This window comes from Gastrolobium bilobum, unplaced genomic scaffold, assembly GCF_033153095.1.
Source record: "Gastrolobium bilobum isolate Gb01-03AN ecotype WA unplaced genomic scaffold, APGP_CSIRO_Gbil_v1 utg8685, whole genome shotgun sequence".
NCBI lineage: Eukaryota > Viridiplantae > Streptophyta > Magnoliopsida > Fabales > Fabaceae > Gastrolobium > Gastrolobium bilobum.
The window spans coordinates 483,136-505,963 of NW_026898457.1; the positions used below are offsets into that span (position 1 = coordinate 483,136).

Sequence of the window (22,828 nt, forward strand, 5' to 3'; positions counted from 1 at the left end):
CTTCAGAATAGAAACAGAAGAAAGACTAGAAACAAATGTGAAATGAGGAATAAAATGACGGTCATAGATCAAAAAGATATAAAGAGGATAAGGGTTACGAGTAGCACGTATACCTTTTCTTTGGGCAATGGGAAGACTTCTAGCGAGGGATCTGGAGGGGAAGAGTCGACAGGAGAAGGCGATGAGTCAGTCGGGGTCAAGTCCACATGAGGCACAGTCTGACAACGCTGATAGGTGAGAAAAGAGCGGTCCTCAGGGATGGAAGCAAGAGGTCGCTCCTCTAGAACAGAGTCACCTGCAGCTGGTAAAGACAAGTCAAGAAAAGGAAGAGGAATAACCTGATCAACCTGTGACAACTGTTTTGGTATAGAATGAAATTTTTGTTGATCAAGAAAAGTGAAATCAGTGAAAACAATATAACGCTTAAGATCAGGAGAATAACAACGATAACCCTTTTGAAGATGAGAATAACCAAGAAAAAAAATACTTTAAGGCTTTGGATGTTAACTTGTACTTAACAGGAGTGAAATCATAAACAAAACAAGTACAACCAAAGACATGTGGGGATAAAAGATAGAGAGGAGCATATCGGGAATGTCATTGTTAAGCATAGAGGAAGGCATGTGGTTGATGATAAAACAAGAGGCGGGTACTGCATCTGCCCAGAAGTGAAGAGGAACATGCATGTGAATAAGAAGAGTTCGAGCAGTTTCAATGAGATGTCTGTTTTTACGTTCGGCCACCCTATTTTGTTGTGAAGTGTGATGATAAGTAATCTGGTGTAAAGTATCTTGTGTGGCCATGAAATTAGAAAAGTCAAAAGAAACATACTTTTTAGCATTATATCTACGTAAAATACGAATAGAGGCACCAAATTGAGTATGAACCTCAGCAGAAAACCTTTTATAACTCAGAACGATTTTTCATTAAATAAATCCAGGTACAACGGGAATAATCCTCAATAAACATAACAAAATATCGAAAGCCTAAAACAGATAAAGTACGACTTGGACCCCAAATATCTGAAGCATTAAGAGAGAAAGGAGCATCAGCTCGATTATTGACTCGATTGGCAAAGGAGGAGCGTGTGTGCTTCTCTTGTTGACACGACAATCAATCTAAAGACTAAAGACCAGATAAAAGAGGAACCATCTTCTGCAATTTTGAAAGACTTGGATAACCGATGCGACTTTGGATAAGTTGTGGAGATTCTGTGAGAGAGCATGCCACTGAAGGACGAGGCACAACCAGATAGTAAAGACCTCGTGACTCACGGCCCACTCCAATTGTCTTCACCGTACCCGGATCCTGCACAAAAACAGAATAGTTAGAGGAGGTAATAATGTAAGTAAGGAAGTGGACCAATTTACTAACTGAAATTAAGTTATAAGGGATGCCAGGAATATAATAGACAGATGTCAAAGTCAAAAAAGAGGTTGGATGAGCTTGTCCAATCCCACGATCAGGGGTTTTAGTGCCATCAACAAGGGTAAACGAAGGTAAATGATTAGAATAAGCAAGAGATATAAAGAGTTTTTATTACCACAGGGGTGATCGGTAGCACCTGAGTCAAATATCCAACAATCAAGTGATGTAGAATGAGAAACACAAGCAACGAGATTACCAATATCTGGAGCAGAAGGTTGAGATTGAGGAGAAGCCTTCCTTAGAAGAATCTGGAGTGTTGCATAGTCTGCAGGAGAGAGAAAGAGATGCTGAACTAGATAAAGCAGTATATGACTAAGCTATATTCGCAGCATAAGAGGGTTGCCGGTAAGGATACTTTGTGTAACAACGCTCCTCATACTTCGTGTGAACAGGAAATGATTCTGCCATTATAAATGCAATAAAAACTTGCAGAACAAAGCAAATAGAATCAAATTGATAGCCAAACAAGAAGAAACATGCACCAAACAAGAGACCCACGAAGAACCAAGAGTAGATTTGGAAATAGGAGACAAATTGAGCAGTTTTGCCGTGGAACAACCAAAAAAGGATGCCGGAACAGTGTTTCCAGCGATGAACAGTAACTCCGGCGACGTGAACAATGCTTTTGACAGTTGTAAGCCAGAGGAACACATGACAAGGAAGGAGAGAACAAGTAAGCAGTGGGCTTAGGGTTTTAGCGGAAGGGAAAGTTCCTAAAACAAAAAAGCTCTGGTACCAACTTAAGATTGAATAATTGTGTGTCTAATACGAGCACGCAGAGCTCTGGTTCCTAAAAAAAAAGTCTCGATGTCCCTAAGAAATTCAAAGTGAACTCATTTAGTTAAAATCGTGGTCCCTCACAAATTCAAAAAAGACCCACATTAGTCCCTCAAAAGGACTAAAATTGGTCCACTTTGAATTTTATAGGGACCAGACGACTAATTTTTTTTTTGTAAGGGACTAAAGTGAGGACCGTATTTTTTGTTAGGGATCCAAATGGGTTTTACTTATATATATACATATATATATATATATATATATATATATATATATATATGGTAAAATCATTTCTGCAGCCGCTTTACGTACAGCAACGACAGGTTTATGGTTATGATTTCTCATATTTAATGTTTTCATCCTTTGTATGGTTATGATTTTCCGCATTTAATGTTTTCATATATATATATATGGCAAATATTTGATTGCTGCACGTACAACAGCTGCAGAAATGTAAACCCCTATACTCCCGGAAGTACATAATTATAATATTTACTATAAGTCTATAACTATGTACTTCCGGGAATAGATAGTAAATCACACCAAATTTTATATCTAGTCACTGTACATTTACTTTATATATATATATATATATATATATATATATATATATATATATATATATATGGGAATGTTATATTTACAACTTATCTTCATTTACAACTTCTTACAACAATATCTTAACCGTTGATTTCCGTCAATCAACGATTAAGATTTTTGCAAATCAAATTTATTAATTGATTTTTAATTCATAATAAATGACAACCGTTGATTGACGGAAATCAACGGTTAAGGTATAGTTGTAAGAGTTTGTAAACTATTTGAGTTGTAAATATAACACCTCTCATATATATATATATATATATATATATATATAATTCATTTCATTAGAACAGTACTTGAGAGTTTTGGCCTAGTATTTCCGGCAATTGCAATGGTTTCCTTATATATATATATATATATATATATATATATATATATATATATATAAACTAAGGGTTTGCATTCTATCATTTAACATAACCACAACAACTTTTTTACACATAATATTTTGTGGGACCGCATGTTTTAAAATAAAAAAAACTACCGGCACGCAAAACGAATCTCTATAACATAACACAATCATTTTTCCTACAACATAACTCTTATAAAACCCATAAACTAATCTATCATATACAAAATATGAGACTATTCTATTATATTCACCGTACTATTTTAACATAATATTCTAACATATACAAATAGACATTTACCGTGTTTGGCACCCCTCTCTCATTAGAAACAAAGAAGCCACTGCTTCTACGAGAATTGTTGGGCCACGGTCGCAAGAAACAAAGGAGGCTGTTCATGTTGGACAAATTACAGTGAACAAGAATTTTCGACTTACTAGGAGTGAGAGTTTGATTGCACTTAGTCTTACTTTTATAATTTTTTTAATTTTACAAAGAGGCTGTTTATCAAATTAGAACGAGTGATCTTCGGTTACAAGGAACTCATTACACAAGACCCTTTATGTGATTGATAATATTTTGCTGGTCCTGTTATCTAATTAAGGATTTGTTTACCTTAAAAGTGAGAGGTGAAATTTTTATAGAAAAGTGTGGAGCTATTCATTTATAGGGATAAGATAAATATTTGAGTTTATTAATAATTTGTACAAATCAATTATTTTACAACGAATATATTAATGGCAGTGATATTAATTATTAAGTTTTAATCCTTTTATTCTGAAGACTTAATTTTAATTACTAATTTTATTTTTTTCTAATTCAAATAAAATAAGAACTCTCGCCTTGTGACACTATCTGGATGTGATATCAACATGATGCGTGCCAACAACGATAATTGTCGACAATAATTATTGAAAGAATATGACAATAGCAATTGTTTAAAGCATGTAAGTGGCAATAAAAATAAACAAGAAAATGCAAAATATTAATTTTAACTTATGCATTTGGCATTTAAAACTGTAATTCTTAAGATGTAAGTTAAGAATTAAATATATTACAATTGTTTTTAATTCTATAAAATAGAATTCAAAATTAAAATTTTAATTCTAAAGTACACACCAAATGAAATAATTAACATTGGAAGATCCAAATCCAATTTCGAGCACAAAACGTCACCTATAATTTACTGAGTGCTAATATTTGCGTACATCTTTTAGGTTTCACACAAATCGCTCACTCCCAATCTATCTATATGCAACTCATTGATTTTAAAAGGAATATATATATATATATATATATATATATATATATATATATATATATATATATATATATATATATATATATGTGTAAAAAAAAAAACACAATTAAAGCTAACAGAATAAAGGCTTGTATTGACTCCAAAGTATAGATCTCCAAGAACCAATTTCACATTATTCCTGTAATCAGACATACCCTAATGAGCCGGTTTTTTACTTACAGTAGGAGGCGGGAGAGAACTCACCCTCACATCCCCACAGTGCCATCAACGGCATGCTCATCCCAGAATATACAATAGAACCAGTTGGTTTATCTTTACTACAATCAGCATGGTAAAATTAGGAAACCAACCGGATAAAAAAGAAAAACAAACCATATCAAAAATTGCTGAAAATTCCCTTCGGAGTATTACCAAGATTTAGTTCAATGTTTATAGCTAGCATTGCCCATCTTACTCGAACTCGAAGGCTTCTCCTTGAGGCTAGTAGCTAAAAAGGTTTCAGAGTTGATTGATGATTGGCTATCAGCAACCACAGGTCTCATCCAGATTTTTATGTGCCCTTCCCGGCAAGCAGTAAGTACAGATTCCTGGGTAAATATCACGCCGGAAAGTGGTTCGGTATGGACACGGTGGGCAACCAGTGGAGAGATTTTTGGAACATCCTGCATACTAGGAGCAGGTTGCAAGGTACCCAATGGGACAACAGTGTCCAAGTGAGAAGACTGGCTTCCAGCACTGTAAGTCGGGGATCCACAAGAAAGACGTCGCAAGGGTACTACAATCTCATCCATTTCCATGTCCCACAGAAGCAATTGCGTATCCTAACACCAAAACATCTTTAGTGCATTTTTGCTCACATAAGAGGTTGAGTAATGCAACACACATAAAAAGTTAGGAAATTTCAGGAATGAATATTCATAACCCCTGTCAATGATCACAAAGATCAAATGCCATTTTCAAAAGTCTAACATCACATATTATAAATACGTGTGTGTGTGTGTGTGTGAAATCTGCTAAACCCCAGTACTCAATCACTACATGAGAAAAGTTATATCAATATATTTAAGGCCGTCATTCTTGATTGTGTTTCCTTCAGCTTTCAAGTTAGCTTTAATTAGGCATATAGTTGATATTCCAGTCTACTTGATTTTTGGAAGTCATCACAGAACCAATACTTGGAAACCATTTCTGGACCTGAATTTCCCCCCAGTGTCACTAAACAGCCATAACTAGCAATCAGCAAACTTCTACAAGACACAGCAATATATGTTCAAAACTGCCAATCATGTCAACGTGGGATGGATAAAAGGACAAAAAAAATCAGGTGAAAAGCACAATTTTGAAAGGTAGAGCCAAACCTACAGAAGGAGACAGCAAAATGTATAGTGAAAACATTTTTGAGTACCTGACCAACAGAACCAAACCGATATCTAACAGTCTCGCCATTGTCATTTGCATTAGGTGATGACCAGTATGAATCAAAAGCCACTCCACTGACCTGATCAAAGCATCAGACAAAAACAAAATTCAGTATTAACAGTAGAGAAGTTCCTGGTTTGGGGAAGTTTGGTTGGACACAACCTTTATCATATCAAGTTGAAAAGATATTTCTACCATTAAAACCCATGACCACCGGATCACAAAGCAGCAACCTTGCTGTTGTGCCAAGGCTCATCTTCTCAAAAACTAATTTAGTACTATGATGCAAAAATTTTGCCTACTCAAAGTTACCATACAACTTACCCATGAGTTGTGTCCCTCACCCCATGCCACAACCTTGCGATCTTCCATACTCCAAACTTGAACTAAATCATCTTCTCCACCCGTCAAAATATATTTTCCATCTATGCTGTTAAAGCAGACTTTCCATTATGGCATTGTATTTTCGAAGTATGAATTAAAAGAAAGACAAAGAAAACACAGTTACAATCTAGAGGAAGTTAATATTATTATTTTAGAAGCATTGGAGTAAGAACTGAACTAAGGAAATAGTATCCAAATATGGAAATATGCCAATTGACTGACTAAAACCAAACATGCCTCACCTCCAAGCACAACATAACAAAGCACCATAATAACTTTTCCCACCACATATAAGTTGTTCTTTTGTGTAATCAAACACTCGTAAATAACCTGAATTAAATAAGTAAAATAAATGTTGAAGATATTTTTGTAAAAAAAATGAAATAAAAATCAGAACTACCACACAGTGCCAATGGTGTTGGAAGGATAAATAAAATATACCATCTCTTCCAACTGTTGCTAAGTATGCCCCATCAGTTGAGAAAGAAAAACTGTTAATTGAACCCTGGCATAGATGCCATCTGGCTATTGGATTGCTCTGCAAAGTCAATATTCAAAGAAAAAAAGATGATAGAGATAATACAAGAAATTCTCCATAATAGAATAATCTAGAATCTATCCTACACAAATTAAGCCTAAAAAGTGTTTAAATGCATGATTAATCAAATGTTAAACAATAGAGTTGCAATTTGCAACATTCTATAAGAACTAATTGATAGGAATACAGCAATTAAAAGAGAAAAATGATGAACTGGAAACAGAGTATGGTATTGATATGGCTAATAGCAGTGTGATATCAGTCAAAACAGAGTAAAAATATAGTCCGTGAGCATGAGAGGATTCTTGAGTCTCCCAATTTCTCACTAACAATTAGCTTAGATCCCCCCGCCCCCCCTCTCTCTTTTCAAAACCCGTCTTTCCTATTTAACTTCCTATTTGCATACCCAGTGCTGTTAGTAACAGCATTTCCCACCAATAAAGGGGGAGGTCATGCATGATCAGTTTGTCGAGAAGAGCCCAATCCCGTAAGGCCCTTGCTAGTGTAAACCCGCATTACAGGAGGAATCCTATCAATATTTCCCCCCAAAGCTTTAACCTTGTCCTCAAGGTAAAAAGTTGGGAATTGTTGCTGGATAGTTATGAAAAGCTTCCAAGTGTTCTCGATGGATGGTAAGACTGCCATTTGATCAACACTTAAGAGTTGGCCAGCCGCATTTTCATATAGTTACTAATTAAAGCTGAATTTAACTACGATAAAAAACAGACAACACCCCTTACATAGTTTGAGCTTCAATTCAACTCCACAGATTTTACATGACATTGTAAATTGTAAGTACAAGGTTATGCTAACATAGGAACCAAATTTGACAAATTGTCATCAATTTTGTATAAAATCTAAACATGTGGAAATTTTAGAAAGCATTTATCCATATTCATGTTTTGTTAAGAAATCAAATGTATGTCAAACTCAATACCTTACTGTAACGTGCATGGGAAACAGAAAATTGTGTTTGATCTTTGAGAATTGGGAATGAAGAATCACCAGCACCATCTTTGTTCTGAAAGGGGAGAGGAAAGTTAATATATGCTCAAATCACCATAATAGAAATTGAACCGAAATTAGCATATCTCTTGTTTATTGAGTCTTGCCTTTTCATATACATACAAATTCCCATCAGCATGAGCAACAACAAAGGCACCATCACCTCCAGGCACCCAAGCAATACAAGTACAACGACTGTTCAAAGCAAAATACATCAATCAAAGCTAGTTTCCAAACAGTATCTTTAACACGATAATCCAATACATTAAAGATCTTTAAAATACTTAAGACAATTTTAACAAGTAACAATTTCAACAAATGACCTCTAGCTTCTTTACTATTCAATGCCAAGAGATTAAGACCATTGAATTTCACTATGCACCAACAATCACAAACTTTACCTAGTATGAAAAATATACACTTATAATAAATCAGCTGTATACAATTGAGCTACATTTTCCCATTAACCGAAAATCTTCATTATTTCACACCAAGATAAATTACTAGCTCATAGACAAATCACTTGCACCATACATGTAAGGGGGCTGAAAGGCAAACAGCAAATATGGAAAGAATAAACCTACAGCATACAACAGGAAGAGGAACATGCACATAACTTAGCAGATAATCGCGATAACTTCTAAAACTGTAAAAAGTTCATCTCAATATAAAAAGTGACCCTAAACACAAGGAACTCATAGCCTCCCTGTATATCTGATGTTCTCTGAACAACTTCATATGATGATCTACTCTAATCTATCATAGATAACCCATATCCATGCCCATTCTAAATCAGGGCCGAATGAGCCTTTAACAAACTGAAATGGAAAGGACTTGATTGTGAAGCATTGGTATAGGTAACTTAAGATGACCATATACATAGCCCAATAACTTCTATTATATACTTTGCAGCCACCATGACATGAATCAACATGCAGTGGCTGAGCAAGACCTTAAGAAGCACTATTGTCTCGGGGCCAAATTAATGAAAAATAAAAATTCCAAGTAAAATACTAGATTTTAAAAAATAAAACTGCATGGAGCCAATGCACTATGTGCCGCTCCTGTCTATAACTAACAAACAGTATAATATGTTTCTTGCAAAGTCAGGTATTCAGGGTAGTCATACTCAATGAAATTTAGGGACAACTTTCAGAATGACAGATGACAGTCAAGGAACAGAAATGATCAAAATTTGGCCATCTAAGCATAATATTAACTGACTATTTGTTTCTTATGATATATTTTCAAAAACTCACAAGATCACCCTCAACGAACATGAATCTCTCAAGAAAGCAAAGAACGCTTGCTGCATATAAGATTACTCTAAAATCATCATTAATATACCTTTATATCTCTCAGTAATATTAATAATCAAAAGCTAGCAATTTTAAGAAACGCCAACACTTGCAGTGAAAAACATCACAAGGAATCAAATGTTGCCTGTTATTGACAGAACCATCTTTGTTGTAATGCTGGGCCCCAACAAGCTTTTTACCAACATCTTGTAATTGCTGTCTCACTGACACCGAGTAAACTACATAATACACACAGGAATAATAAATTGATAAAGTTTAAATTTTCCTCACAAAATGGAAATTTAAATTTCAGTGAAGGCATTTTTTTACCATCACCGGTGCTCAAGCCAATGAGCAAATCATGCCCATCCTTTGAATCCTGATCAAATGCATGGCATGTGGGGTTTGAATTACTGAAGTGGATAGACTTTATGGGGTCCTACATTGAACAAGAAACCCCTCATGAAGAAACTTCAAATTACATACAATCCACCCAAACCAAACCAATATACCTTGTCTTGAGAATTCAAATCACTTATGAAAATTGCATCCCCAACATTGAAGATCAAGTAAGTTCCTTTCCCATCAAAATTCGAATTAGCCATTGAATTACTTGAACTAGAGGCACCAATCGAACCAATCCTAGTGTTTCCAGCAAAATTCTTGCTGCTACCATTTCCTCCAACAAAACTAAGAGCACGGCTTCCATTGCTTCCTCCCAACAATCTAGCTGCAGCGGACCGTACACCACTGCTGGCACTGAAACTCAAAGACTGCCCAGTTGGAGTTGAAGGTGCGGGCTTGTCTTTGAGATGTGCCAGAGTTACCTGATCATCCAACCCAACCAACAAGGTCCTAATGATTAATGTTTACATATTACATTTTAATTCTACAAACTGTTAAGGGAGCAACACACACTGAACAAGGAAGAAAAAAAAATCATCATAATAATAAACAAACCTGCCAAGCCTTCACTGAAATTGATTCTACAAAATAGCTAACTAGACGACAATAAAATAACCACTGGAACTGAATAAAACACATCAACGAAATGACCCTGGAATTTGCTTAAAATCAATAACTTAAGAACTAACACAATTGCCAAAATCGAATTGAAAAAAAAAAAAAAAAAACTCAATATCAGAAACAAAAATTCAACTAAATAAGAATCATAGGAAACCCTAGGAAGAAGAAGGGATGGACCTGAGTAACGGTTTTGCCATGGGCGTAGTGAAGAAGACCGGAAGGGTAAGTCTTCTCGTAGTGAAGCTTATATCGGCCTTCGAGGGTTTTGAAATATGTCTTCAAACCAGAGGGTTGTGCGGTTCCCGACGAAGACGACATCGGAATCACGCCGTTCCCGTTGTTGATCATGGTGGCGATTACGATGGGAACCGCAACATACGATCACGACATAACACTACTATCATCACTCTACTATAACTAGGGTTTCAATTGAGTTCAACACTTTTGGTCCTTCGAATCCTCTTTCCCTTTTGTGTTTTTCTTTTTTAGTTCAACAATGGCTTCGTTTGAGGTTTCCTTTGCTTGTTACAGTTGCAGATCAAAGGAAGAAGAAAGTGGGGTTTACATCACATGTTTTGCCGGTCAACGGAATGAACGGCAGTGATTTAAATTTTTAAAATTAGTTTCTTTTTCTTTCCTGTTATTATCGCTTTATTGCAAATTATCATGGTTATTGTAAAGAGAAGATGTATAATTTATTTTTGTTTACAACTTCTTATAATCATATCTTAAATGTTTATTTTTGTTAATCAATAATTATTATTTATTGTGAATTAATAATTAATTAATGAGTTTAAGAGTTTTATAATAGTTATATTGTAGGTAAAGTGATTGTGTAATGTTATAAAGATTCGTTTGAGTGCCGTAATTTTCTTTTCTTTTTTCAAAAAATGTTAACTCCACAAAATGTTTTGTGTAGGAAAGTTTGTTATGTCATGTTAAATGATAAATTGAATCCCCATGAGTTTAATTTGCAAAAATAATAATTGTTTAGTGCCCGAGACCAATGGTTAAAGATATGATTGTAAGAGATTTGTAAGGTTGCAAGTATAATCTTCCTTATTAAATGTAAAGTCATAAAAAATAAAAGAGTGAACCGGGGAAACTGCTATGCTTGCGGTTCGCTTCTAGAAGCTGTGTACTGAGAGACTGTAGGACTCGTAGGAGAATATTCTGAGATTACAATGGGCTTTCTTGTATTGGTTCAGTGTTTAGGGGCTGTCTGATTTTTATTTTATCTTTTGTAGAAGGGGCTCTCTGATTTTATTCTGTACAATAGTTAATAAAATATATGTTTTTATATTTTAAAAATTAAAATTCAAAATAATAACAACTTAGATATATTTTTTAATTTTAAATCTACACATTAAAAAAATATATATAATTTTTAGAACTATTTTTACCTAACAGAACTTATTTAACATTATTTTTTATTTTGAAAATTAAAAAATTAAACAGATATCAAACAGGCTTAGATTGCCGATCCATTAAAACCACACTCCATATTTATATTATTATAAGAGATAATTTTATCTTTTACGTACCTATAAAAAAAAATGTGTGAGATTCATATTTTTTTTTCTCTCTTTTTTTTCTCACATGACCTCATATGAATTCCACTTGGAAATAAAATTATCCTTAGAAACATTAATCCATTACCAAATTACTGAAAGTGAAAGGGGTGAAGAAAGAATTTAAGTGTCTCACGACACCAGATGATGTGGTATTATTGGGTAAGGCCCTCTGCATTGTAACAAGTTCCTAATCCTAGCATCATAGAACAATATTAAGAATCTATTTTTTGACATATTTTTTAATATACTTTTATTGTTAAATAAATTTTATTATTAAAATATCTGAATTAACATAAAATTTATATAAAATTCACTCAATAGTAAAAAATGTGTCAAAAAAAAAATGTTATTAAAACTTTTTCAACAGCGTATTCAAAACTCGTGCTGCGAGTTTAGCTCGAGTTAATTTAGTCTTCTTTGGACTTGGGGTGTAGTTGTTATGGATCTACAATCTAAACCTGATCCAATACAACAAAGCCCATTGCAGAATTTGCTCTGAATCCTAATGCCTTGCCGGTTCCTTTTTTAGGTTATGACTTTACAATAACAATTTGCAATTAAGCGATAATAACAGGGGAAAAAAAACTAATTTTGTATGTGAATGCTAACTTCAAGCAAATATGAAAATGTCCATTATATGGGGTCAAGTGAGAAAGGAGAAATGAAAACAGACTCGAGACTTCAAAATGAAATTTCAAAAATAGATCAGGGGCTTATACTTACTCTTTTTGGATAGATTTTTCAATCCAAAATATGATGAAAAGATGTTATATACCTTTCTTTGCATGTTTGCATAAATGTTCACAATTAGAGGAAAACACCACAAAAGAGTTATAGATAATCTAAAGTAATTTGGGTCAACATGTGTACATCCACGTATGAAAAGACTCAAACATACGCTTAAAATAAGATTATAGGATAATTTTTAAGGATGTTTTTAATTTCTTTTATCTAACAAGTAACCACTCTATCTATATTTCTAGTCTTCTCAATCTCATATCCTTACCATTCCTCAAATAATTGTCCACAACAATTCACTTAATAAACGATTATCCTCAAACACTACATATGAGCCTCCTAATTTTCTATTAAAGTGAGTGTGATAATGTTATGCCAGGTAATCAAAGTGGTAGAGATACTTGATCATTGGTTTAACCAGTAGGTCACTAGTTCAACCGTTTAAATTGGATAAATATATATATATAAATTTAAAAAATTTAATTCATATTTCAATTTTTTTTAAAAATATGACATAAAAATATATTTATGGCATCAAAATCAAACAAATGCAGCAATGCCCAATATAATAAAGAAAGTGAAAATAATTTTTCCAAAAAAAAAGTGAAAAAATAGGAATAAAAAATTATAAATTTAACTAATGAAAAAATTCAAAAAGAAGGAAATGAAATAAGAAATGAGTGGTACATACGAAACCAAAAAAATAAATCTCTCTATATCGTTTTCTCTTTCTTCAGCGTTGGTTTTCAAATTTCAACTTTTATTTCTTTCACTGTGGCCAGTCTTTCTTCCGACGTCTTCCACTCTTCTTCCTCTTTTATCTTTTTTTATCTTCACTGTTCATTTCATTTCAATTAAGTTTTTTTTTTTTTTGACTCAACAAGTTACTGGGTTTAGTAAAATCAACTGGTTCACTCCGATTCATACCAGATCACACCAAATCACTTGCATATTTTATCCATTATTTAATCTAAATCGGTTATATAATTGGTTTATCGGTTTTCAGTTCCAACCGACATGTCCAATTCAATTTTTATAACACTTGTGACTTGTGAATTTGTTGGTTGAGCTTTGTGGGTAATATTTGGAATAGAATTGAACCAAGCCCACTCTCGGGCGCAGTGCCCATCTTTGTGCATCTCTAGGGATAAACTCCCATACAAGGCAAAAATTTGAGCCGATTTTCATTTTTTTTTTTTATTGTTAGTTAGAGAACAATTTTATTTTATTTTTGAAAAAGGAGAACAAATTTTTGTCGAGTCAAGTATTGACTTATTTTGAAAAGCAAACCATAAAGAATACACAATTTATATGCTGTACAACCTATATATAATACTCACCAAGCTTTGTAAAAAAGAGAAAAAAAGGGAAAGTAGGATAATTATTGTTAGGGAACGCAGGAGTTCAAACTTCAAAGAGATTGCTAGGCCCGACTCAGGTCTCAAAAAGCTGATCATGACAAATACCAATAAAAAGTGAAATCTCACTTAAAAAAAAGTTGAAATCTCATTTTGTGCAATTTTCTTTACGCTTAGGACTTCTCTTTTTGTGCATTTTCAAGAATCCTGTTGCTGCGCCCTAGCTAGCCATGGCCTACCCTCTAGATACACCTCTTGAACTGGAGAGCTTTTTGGGTATTATAATTCTTATATCATTTCCTAAATTAATAATCATGAAAGCAAATATGAAAAAAAGACAGAGATTAAAATAATATAATTTTATTTGAAAAAAAAATACCGAATTTGATACTAAAAAATAAAAATTCGTTGAACAGTTTCTCTTACATCAACGGCCCTTTTTTTTTCAATTATATCTTTATGTACTTATAAGAAAGAGAATCACATATTTAGAAACTTTTTATTTATAAACTTTTATAAACTATGACCGATCATACTTCAATTCAATGGCAGACTCAAAAAATTTTATTTATGTCGACATATTTAGTGACGTGTTGCCCCCAAATTTTTTTTAAAATAAAATTTTAAATGCATTAAAAAATTATAAGAATATAAACAAGAAGGGTTTATATTCTTATGTTACTTAAACCAAATTTTTTGTCAATGTTAAAAAAAAATAAGACCAATTCATTGAATAATGTGTCATCTCACTTTCTTTAGTATTAACTTGTCTTTTCAACTTAAATTTTTTTTTCCAAAGTGGTGGGACCCCCCTTCTTTGACCTTTGTTTAATAACTAATAAGAATCAATTCGGAGCAAACATGTAGTAAGCGCCCTGCAAAAGCAATAACGATATTATAGGAAGGGCCGAAGGGGTGTGAAAAAAATCAAAGTAACTGAACTGAAAATTGATCCAAACTGCATCAAGGGAACTGTAAAGAATCTTGGGATACGTCACTCCAAAAGCTAGCTCAAAGGGTGGGAGTGTCTAAGACCTTATAAACTCCACATTAATTGCACATACAACCAATGTGAGACTATATATCTCAACGCGCCCCCTCACACTAGAGTCCATTGGGCTTGAAGAGTGGAAGATGCAACATGCCCAGCCTACCTGTGCTAAGAAACGCCACAAGAGAAAGTGGGGGAGGCGGCGAGGGCCTTGTAAAGAACCTTGGGATACACCACCCCAAAAGTTATATAGCTCAAAGGGTGGGAGTGCCCAAGGCCTTATAAACCTCACATTAGTTGTCCATACAACTAATGTGGGACTATATTTCTCAACACTTGGGATACACCGTCCCAAAAGCTAGCTCAAAGGGTGGGAGTGCCCAATGCCTTATAAACTCCACATTAGTTGGCTCATACAACCAATGCGGGACTATATATATCAACAGTAAGTATGTTTTGTATTGTTTCAAAAACTGAACTACTTTATTTGAACACGTTTAAGAATTGAGAACCGAACCATTTTATTGGTTTAGTTTGGTTCGGGCTGAAAACAAAACTGAACCGAACTATATTCATTTTCAAGAGTGTAAAAAATTCAGATGAATTGAATTAAACTGCAAACTATAAACCGAATTACATTTTTTTCAGACCAATTTAATAACTAAATTATTTTCTCCAAGTCAGTTTAGAAACTAAACCATTTTTTAAAACTGATTTGGAAACTCAATTCGATTCAATATACAAAACATAACCAAACCGAACCACGCACAGGTACATCATATATAAAGCCCGAACATATTGGGAACGTTAGGGTGACCGGGTGCACCATGCATGCAATCTATTCATTAACCAGCAAATAATGACGATTGATATCGCCGAAAACAATATAAAAAAGAAAAAAAAATACAAAAAACAAAACAATAAGAGAGTATTAATATATCTTTTTTTGAAATATTCCAATCGGATCATCATTTCGCGATTAGTTCGATTTTGGGCGGGTCTCGAAATTATAGCTTTCAACTAGTGGGAAAAAATTATGAGAGCCACAAAAATAAATATTTTTCTTTCTCCTTACTTTCCATTCAACTTTGTTAGCATGATAGAAGGAAAAGGAAGAGAAAGAATATAGAGAAAAAAAAAACCAAAAAAAAAAGCAAAAACAAAAAACAAAAGCAGATCGAAGTCGATGTATTATTACCCCTCCTTTTTCAGCTAATAAAAAAGATCGAAGTGATATCTTCTCTCATTTGTTTAGTTTTATACAGAAAAAGAATGAAAATGCATGTAAATTAAATAAATAAATAAGAGTGTATGTAAATGTATAATGAGGCGCATAAAATTACTTTTTCTTCCTTTCTTTTCATACGTACCAAAAGGGAAAAGATAAGAAAATGGTGGGGCCCTCGAAAAATTTATCACCTCACATCCTTTCCTTTCCTTTACAAATGTGTTGTGAAATAAGAGATAGATTTCAAACCTAGATCCTTCTTTTCTTTTCCATTCTAAAAGAACATACCAATTAAAGAAAGCTCTAAAAAAGAAAAGACATAAATAGTTCTAAAAAATTAATTTTTTTATTTCACAATCAATTTATTGCAAAGTGCAAACTCAACTTCTCCTGTTCAAATATTATCCCATTCATCTAAGATGCGGTCGTGAGCTTTTTCAAAAAAAAATTATATATTAATTGGTATTCAAAATCCTAACAAATCCATTAAACTTCTTATTAGTTCTGGTAGAGGCAGAAATTATTTTAGCCCGTAGCAAACATCAATTCCAAAATAAGACTAGCTAGTACCAACGCCAGCTAACTGTGGAGGAAGGATCCTCTCATGTGAAAAAGTAGTCATGTGATCTTATTATTGAATCACAATTACTCATTCATGATGAGATAAGAGAGAGAAAAGTGTATAATTTTATCCTCTCATGTGAAAAAGTGATCATGTTATTTGATCACAATCACTCATTGGTGATGAGATAAGAGAGAGAAAAATGTATAATTTTTAAATGAGTGGTCATGACAATCACTTTTTCACATGAGAGGATCCACTCCCGTTGAGGAAGATGTTATTTTCATAGTTTTATGTTATGTCTATAATTATATAATGGAAAAAGTGTGTGTCATTTTAAAGGATGTAAAGTTGTGTCATTTTAAGAGAGAGAAAGAAATAGATAAAGGAGGAGAGAGAGTTGACAAAAAAAATAAAGGTATGGATCTCACCTCTTTGTAAGAGTGAAATGATATAAGTTGTGTCATTTAAAACGATAAACGATTTTTCCTTATGTAATAGAAAGCCAAACATTTTTAAAATACTTATTGATTTCAACGGGGTCGGCCACATATTCCCATCAATAATTATTGGTACGTAGCAATGAAGAGATTAATTTAAGAAGCATGTCAAGTAGTTCACTACTCCGGTAATTGTGGATGGTTATCTAATGCACAGCATCAATAAGTATGCAAGTGATTCTTGGTTTACACATTTGCATCGTTTTTGGACATTGATCCTAATTGGAAGCAGTCAAGGACACACTTTACAGTTACTGTGCTGAGAGAGAGAGAGAGAGAGAGAACAGCAACCACGAACTGTCAAGCAATCAAGTGTCGTCAATCCATATTCCAAACACAATGAGTCACAGAAATTTGACCAGCAGCTAGCCATATATTCATTTCACCCATGATGATTCTAATTACTATGACGTGATTTTTATATAGCTGTAGCTACCACTACCACTTGACAAATCTAACGGCTCGAATGTAACTTTCACTGTTTAACACTGGGTAGCTGGAGACTTCACTTTCTAATAGTGACAATGAAATCAGGGTCTACCGAAAAAGCTACTCTGGCACCTAGATTCTCCCTACTTAACAAGTACTGTGTTGTGTTGCACTTCATATATATCTACCAAAAGGGTAAGCAAAGATTTACGAGGAATATTACTTTTATATTACGCAAGAAAAAAAAATCTTTCATATATTCATAAATTGAAAAAGAATATAAAATGAATCTCACATTTAATTTAATATGTGAGTGCATGAATATAAGAGTAATATTCCCCAAGATTTATAACTCCTGAAAATGCTCCCCTGCATTATTATTATTAAAAATTTCGTAAAACATATCCAAACGAATCAAATTGGGTTACCCTTGCAACTAATTATATATATTAATATTTATTAGCACCAAATACGTGATCAACTGGTAAATATTATTTCAATTTAAATAGTGGTATGATCTCAAGTTTGAATATTGGGTACGCACCTATCTTAAGAAATTTGATTAGCTGAGTAATCATGGGGAATTAAAAAAATAAATATTAACGTAACTCATTTCATTATTTTATACCTCCATTCCCTTCTCTCAAAGAAGATGAGAAGCCAAAAACAACAAGAAGGTTAAGACAGAAGATAAAACAACAACAACAACAACAACAATGAGGAGAACATGCATGACTTGGTGTTCGCTATTTCTTTCAGTTATCTCCGACATGCAGTGGGTCCCAACACGAACCAAAAGCTTGATGAAGATTCAAGTTTGATGTTATTTTACAAAGATTCATAACACATCACATGAAAGGGTTGGCTCAAAACGACTTCACTGGTTGCCTGTGAACTGGGTTAACCCCATTGATGAGCCTATAGAAGCAAACTTTGCAAGCTCATGGGGAAGGAATTGATGGCCAGCTCCTCCTCCTCCACCACTCACGCCAAGAAAATCTCTTGTCAAACTATGTTCCACAGCGTTTGAATGGAGCTTCAATTTCACTGGCTCACTTTGTTGCCCATTGGTTTGCATCACAAGTTGATCAAAACTGTTTGACGAATGCGTCAATGAGCCAAAATTAGTAGGACTTCCCATCATGGCTGCATTGCTAGTTGTCGAAGTAAAATTCTCAGGTTGCTTCATACTCTGAAAGGCATTATTATTATTATTATTATTATTATTACTATTACTATTATTATTGGTATTACTATTACTATTGAGAGTGGTAGTTTGGGAGGAAGGTGAAGTGATTACTCCAAAACTACCACTAAAAATGGAAGGGTTGGTGCTTCTGGTGGAACCCATCTGAGCTGCTTTTTGAAGAAGTGCAGTGGCAGACATTGGAGGAGCTGGCCTTGATTGCTTGTTTTGACCCTCAGAATAAACACATGCCAAGTCTACATTTCCACCTTCTCCCCTTTTCCCAATAGGTAGTGAAGACAGTGAAAGATTTGAACTTGTTGAATTTGTAGCAGGCACTCCAAAAGTAGACAATATTGAAGAAGAGCCAATCAAGGAATTATTAACCTGATGACCCATTTGCACAATCTCAGGCAAACCTGATGAAGAGCATGATGAACCATAAATCCCAGAATTTGGTCCCACACCAGGGTTCCCCTGGTTCAACCATAGTGATAAGCTTGGCCTAATTTGCTGCTCTGCACCCATTCCATTAAAATCTAGACTAAACGACCCATGTGGACCAAATTGGTGAATTCCATTGCCAGCTACATTTTGTAGTCCATGCCCCAAACCACCCTGTGATGAGTTGTTGTTCATCACACTAGTAGTAATACCCTCTTCGTTCTTGAAATTTAGATTTGTTGTAGCAACTGAGGTGAGTCTCGCACTCTCTTCAGCCAAGGCATCACAGAATGCTCTATGAGTTATAAAGCTGTCCTTCCTGTTCAAAATTCAATGAAAACCCCATTAATTACCTTATTCTTTGAAAACTATGTATATATATAATTAAGGAAGCATTAAATGAATGAATAAACCTCGTACATGTTACATTTATATATATATATATAAACATTTATTTCATTTACAACAGACACATATGTATATATATTTTAAGTACCTGGAGAAGAGGGTGCCACAGTCACACTTGTATTCTCTAGTGCCACAGGTTTTGGTGTGAGCTTTCCAATCTGATTGGACTGCGTATTTCTTAGAGCACTTCTCACACTTCCACTTCTTCTCACCGTGCTTTCTGCTGAAGTGCTTTTTTATACCTGTGAGGTCACCGAGTGCTCTTGATGGGTCATGGTGAACGCAAGTCTTCTCAGGGCAGATGTAAACCTTCTTCTTCACCTCTTTGTTGGACCTCTGTCGTAGCTTCCATGGAAGGTTGTGACCCCTTCGATGAAGCTGAAGGTTTTGATCTCTCTGAAACCCTTTGTTGCATATTTCACAGATGAATCTGTTCGTTGCCATGAGGGTCTTTGGTGAAAGAGCAATGACCTCGGCATCTGGATCTGTAATGAAAATTAATTACCCATTTGAAAAATATAAAAAAATAAATATAAAATTGAGAACAGAAAAAGAGAAGAACAGCTAGAAAGGAGAGTGCTTTAATGAATGGTGAGCGACCTGGTGTTCCTGGTAGATTTCTCTTCTTCTTGGGGACAGGATTAGGTTTAGGGTTAGGGTTTGGGTTTGTGTTTTGTTCTTGAGAAAACCCTCCAATTGAAGTGGATTGAGAAAAGGGATCACCGGGCATCATTTGCATATTAGAAGAAAGAGAGTGAAGAAGCTATAGTGGAGTGGTTTTGGACAGAAGCAAACAGCAAACTTTTTCAAAGGTTTCAGACAGTACAAGGAAGAAAACAATGGTTTTGGAGTAGCAAAAGCCAAGAAATGAACATAAATTCTTTTGGAGGGTACCCAAATTCTTTAAAGAGAGTGGCTGGCTATATATATATCATTCTGCCAAAAGACAGGAAAAAGCCATAAACGAAACTTGAATCGAACCAAAAGTATTTGAAAGTCTAAAAAAGAAAATATATACTAATGCAAGAGCTTCCAACTAGTGATTTCGTTTCTTGTTTGTTTGATTTCATTTCTCTGAAGATAAAACCAAAAGCTCTTATAACCATAACATGGCTATAAATAAATATATCAGCTCTTTTTTTCTCCCAACCTCTTCTCTTTCTCTCTCTCTTGCTGTCTTTGGTCTTGGGAGTAGTCTCTTTCTCATCTTATTTACTGGTATCCTCAAACACGGTGAGCCATATATTTTGATGGGCCACCACACACACACACACCCTCTCTCTCTCTCTCTCTCTCTTTCACAGTCACACACAGAGACAAACAAAAACAGACACAACCCACACGCACAATATTGTGGAATAGTGTGTCTTGTGTTTGAGGGAGTGAGCTACCTTTCTTTTGCCTTTTTGCCTAGTAAACCATAAATTTGAATGTGTAGGAGGGTAGTGTCTTTGTAGAACATTTTTTAGAGCACAAACTCCAATTGTTTGCTTAGAAAGCCGAATTTTATTTTTTTGAATAGCCTTTTGAAGTACTAGCTTTTCGTAGAAGTGAATAAAAATATTATTATGATGAAAATCTCGAGAGCTAAGTAGTAATAGTAATTTAATAGTACTAGTACTAGTACTAGACTAATAGCTAGAGTAATAGTAGGAAGGTTTGTGCTTGACTACTTGTGTGTTGTGCATGCAGTACAGATAGGAAAATCAAAGGTTAAAAAATGATGCTGTGGTTCTTCAGAGAACGAGGGGTAACAGAAAAGTGAGTTACCTTTTTAAGAACCTTTATCTTGTGTAGAATGATTAAGCCATAATTACAGTAACGTAAGACCCCCCCGCTTTTTTTAGCATGCAAGAGATTAAATCAGATTCACAACACAGACACTGATGAGATTATTGTATGCAAGACTCTGAATATTGTGGGGTCCAATACATTATATAGTGGGGCCCTGTGGGGGAGGTTTCTCTTTTCCCAATGCAAAGTGATAGGACCGTCCGTGATACCTCTGTCTCTGTCAGAGTCATAGCGTGGGACCCAAAAAAAAAAAATTGGAGTGTGTGGGGACCCTTGATGCACCGTCCATCTCCAAAAAGTGCGAGCGTGATCAATACTTGTGCATTAGGTTACAGTGCGCTTACAGGTACAAGTCAATGAGAAGTCACAGGGCGAGGTTATAGCTAAGACTAGATGTTAGTTGATGTATGTATGTTTATACGCGTACATTACGTTAGAATAGCATAAAAACATGTCTGGGAATATGATCGTATTGTTTGGTCACCATGACCACGATGTTACATTAATAAAGCTTAAGTTTTTTATGGGCTGGCCCTGCCTAGTTTGTTGTTCGTAGCAGTGTCCTAACTAGATGTGATAGAGAAAGTTTTGTGAACAATTTATACTGTAATTGTTAAACCAAACAATTTTTTATCTGTGTCTAAAGAAATTGGTGTCGTATTTAAAGCATATATAGCATATAGATATATACCTGTATGTTAAAAGGAATATTCCAACTAACCACGAACTTTAAGTATAGATTTGGAGATTACTTGAATGAAAAAGACACCTCACCCTCCACAATCAAACTCCTACAATTAATGAGAGTTACTAGATGATCACCAAGCCAAGACAATCATTAACCAATCTCTTTCTTTTGTTGGGCTAAAATTGTCAATTGATCGAATTCAAATTTAAATTGATACTTTTTTTGTTGTTGATAAATTTAAATTGATACTCTATATCTAATGTTAGGACTGTAACAATCACACACAATCACAAAGTAAGGAAAGAGAGAAGGGAAGAAAAAGGAAACACAAAATTTACCTTGTTTCATTCAACATGGGCTACATCCATCAGCAATATTTACTATATTCTTCTCACAGTATTTATTATAGCACTCAATTTACAAAATGAATATATAAATATTCTTAGAAACCTTAAGCAATAACTATTCATGAGTCGAAGCTTAAACTATTAAAAAAGAGAAAATAAATAAAATAAGTTAAAGGCTTACAACAGTATCAGGCATCCGTTGTCTTGGGTGCGCTGCTCCCACATCTCCGTTAACTTTCTCTGCGTCCTGCCAATAAAAATTGTCATATGAATGCGAAGTATGAATTTTACCCAACATGTAATAATATAGTTACACTCTTCTAAAAATCTATCGGACTAATGCAATACACATAAATATATATATATATATATATATATATATATATATATATATATATATATACGTACAGCTGCACAATCCCTCTATTATTTGTACTCTTATCTTTTTTTAGATGAACAATAACTATTTAAGCGAGCCAATAATTTTCAAGTTAT

General features: G+C 34.2%; 2 protein-coding genes across 2 annotated transcripts; both read right to left on the reverse strand.

Annotated features, from left to right (window-relative positions):
* Nucleotides 1-4,547: 4,547 nt before the first annotated feature.
* Nucleotides 4,548-10,666, reverse strand: LOC133316494 (uncharacterized). The gene is made up of 11 exons (XM_061518250.1): nucleotides 10,264-10,666; nucleotides 9,573-9,887; nucleotides 9,391-9,499; nucleotides 9,206-9,299; nucleotides 7,870-7,957; nucleotides 7,695-7,778; nucleotides 6,661-6,757; nucleotides 6,462-6,549; nucleotides 6,160-6,265; nucleotides 5,822-5,914; nucleotides 4,548-5,237 (listed from the first exon to the last, which is right to left on the reverse strand). The coding sequence occupies exons 1-11, from the start codon at nucleotides 10,432-10,434 to the stop codon at nucleotides 4,839-4,841; spliced, it is 1,644 nt and encodes a 547-aa protein (XP_061374234.1). The 5' UTR covers nucleotides 10,435-10,666; the 3' UTR covers nucleotides 4,548-4,838.
* Nucleotides 10,667-18,099: 7,433 nt separating this feature from the next.
* On the reverse strand, nucleotides 18,100-20,243 carry LOC133316495 (zinc finger protein JACKDAW-like). The gene is made up of 3 exons (XM_061518252.1): nucleotides 20,105-20,243; nucleotides 19,593-19,989; nucleotides 18,100-19,415 (listed from the first exon to the last, which is right to left on the reverse strand). Exons 1-3 carry the CDS (start codon nucleotides 20,241-20,243, stop codon nucleotides 18,344-18,346), a joined length of 1,608 nt encoding a protein of 535 aa, XP_061374236.1. The 3' UTR covers nucleotides 18,100-18,343.
* Nucleotides 20,244-22,828: the final 2,585 nt, after the last annotated feature.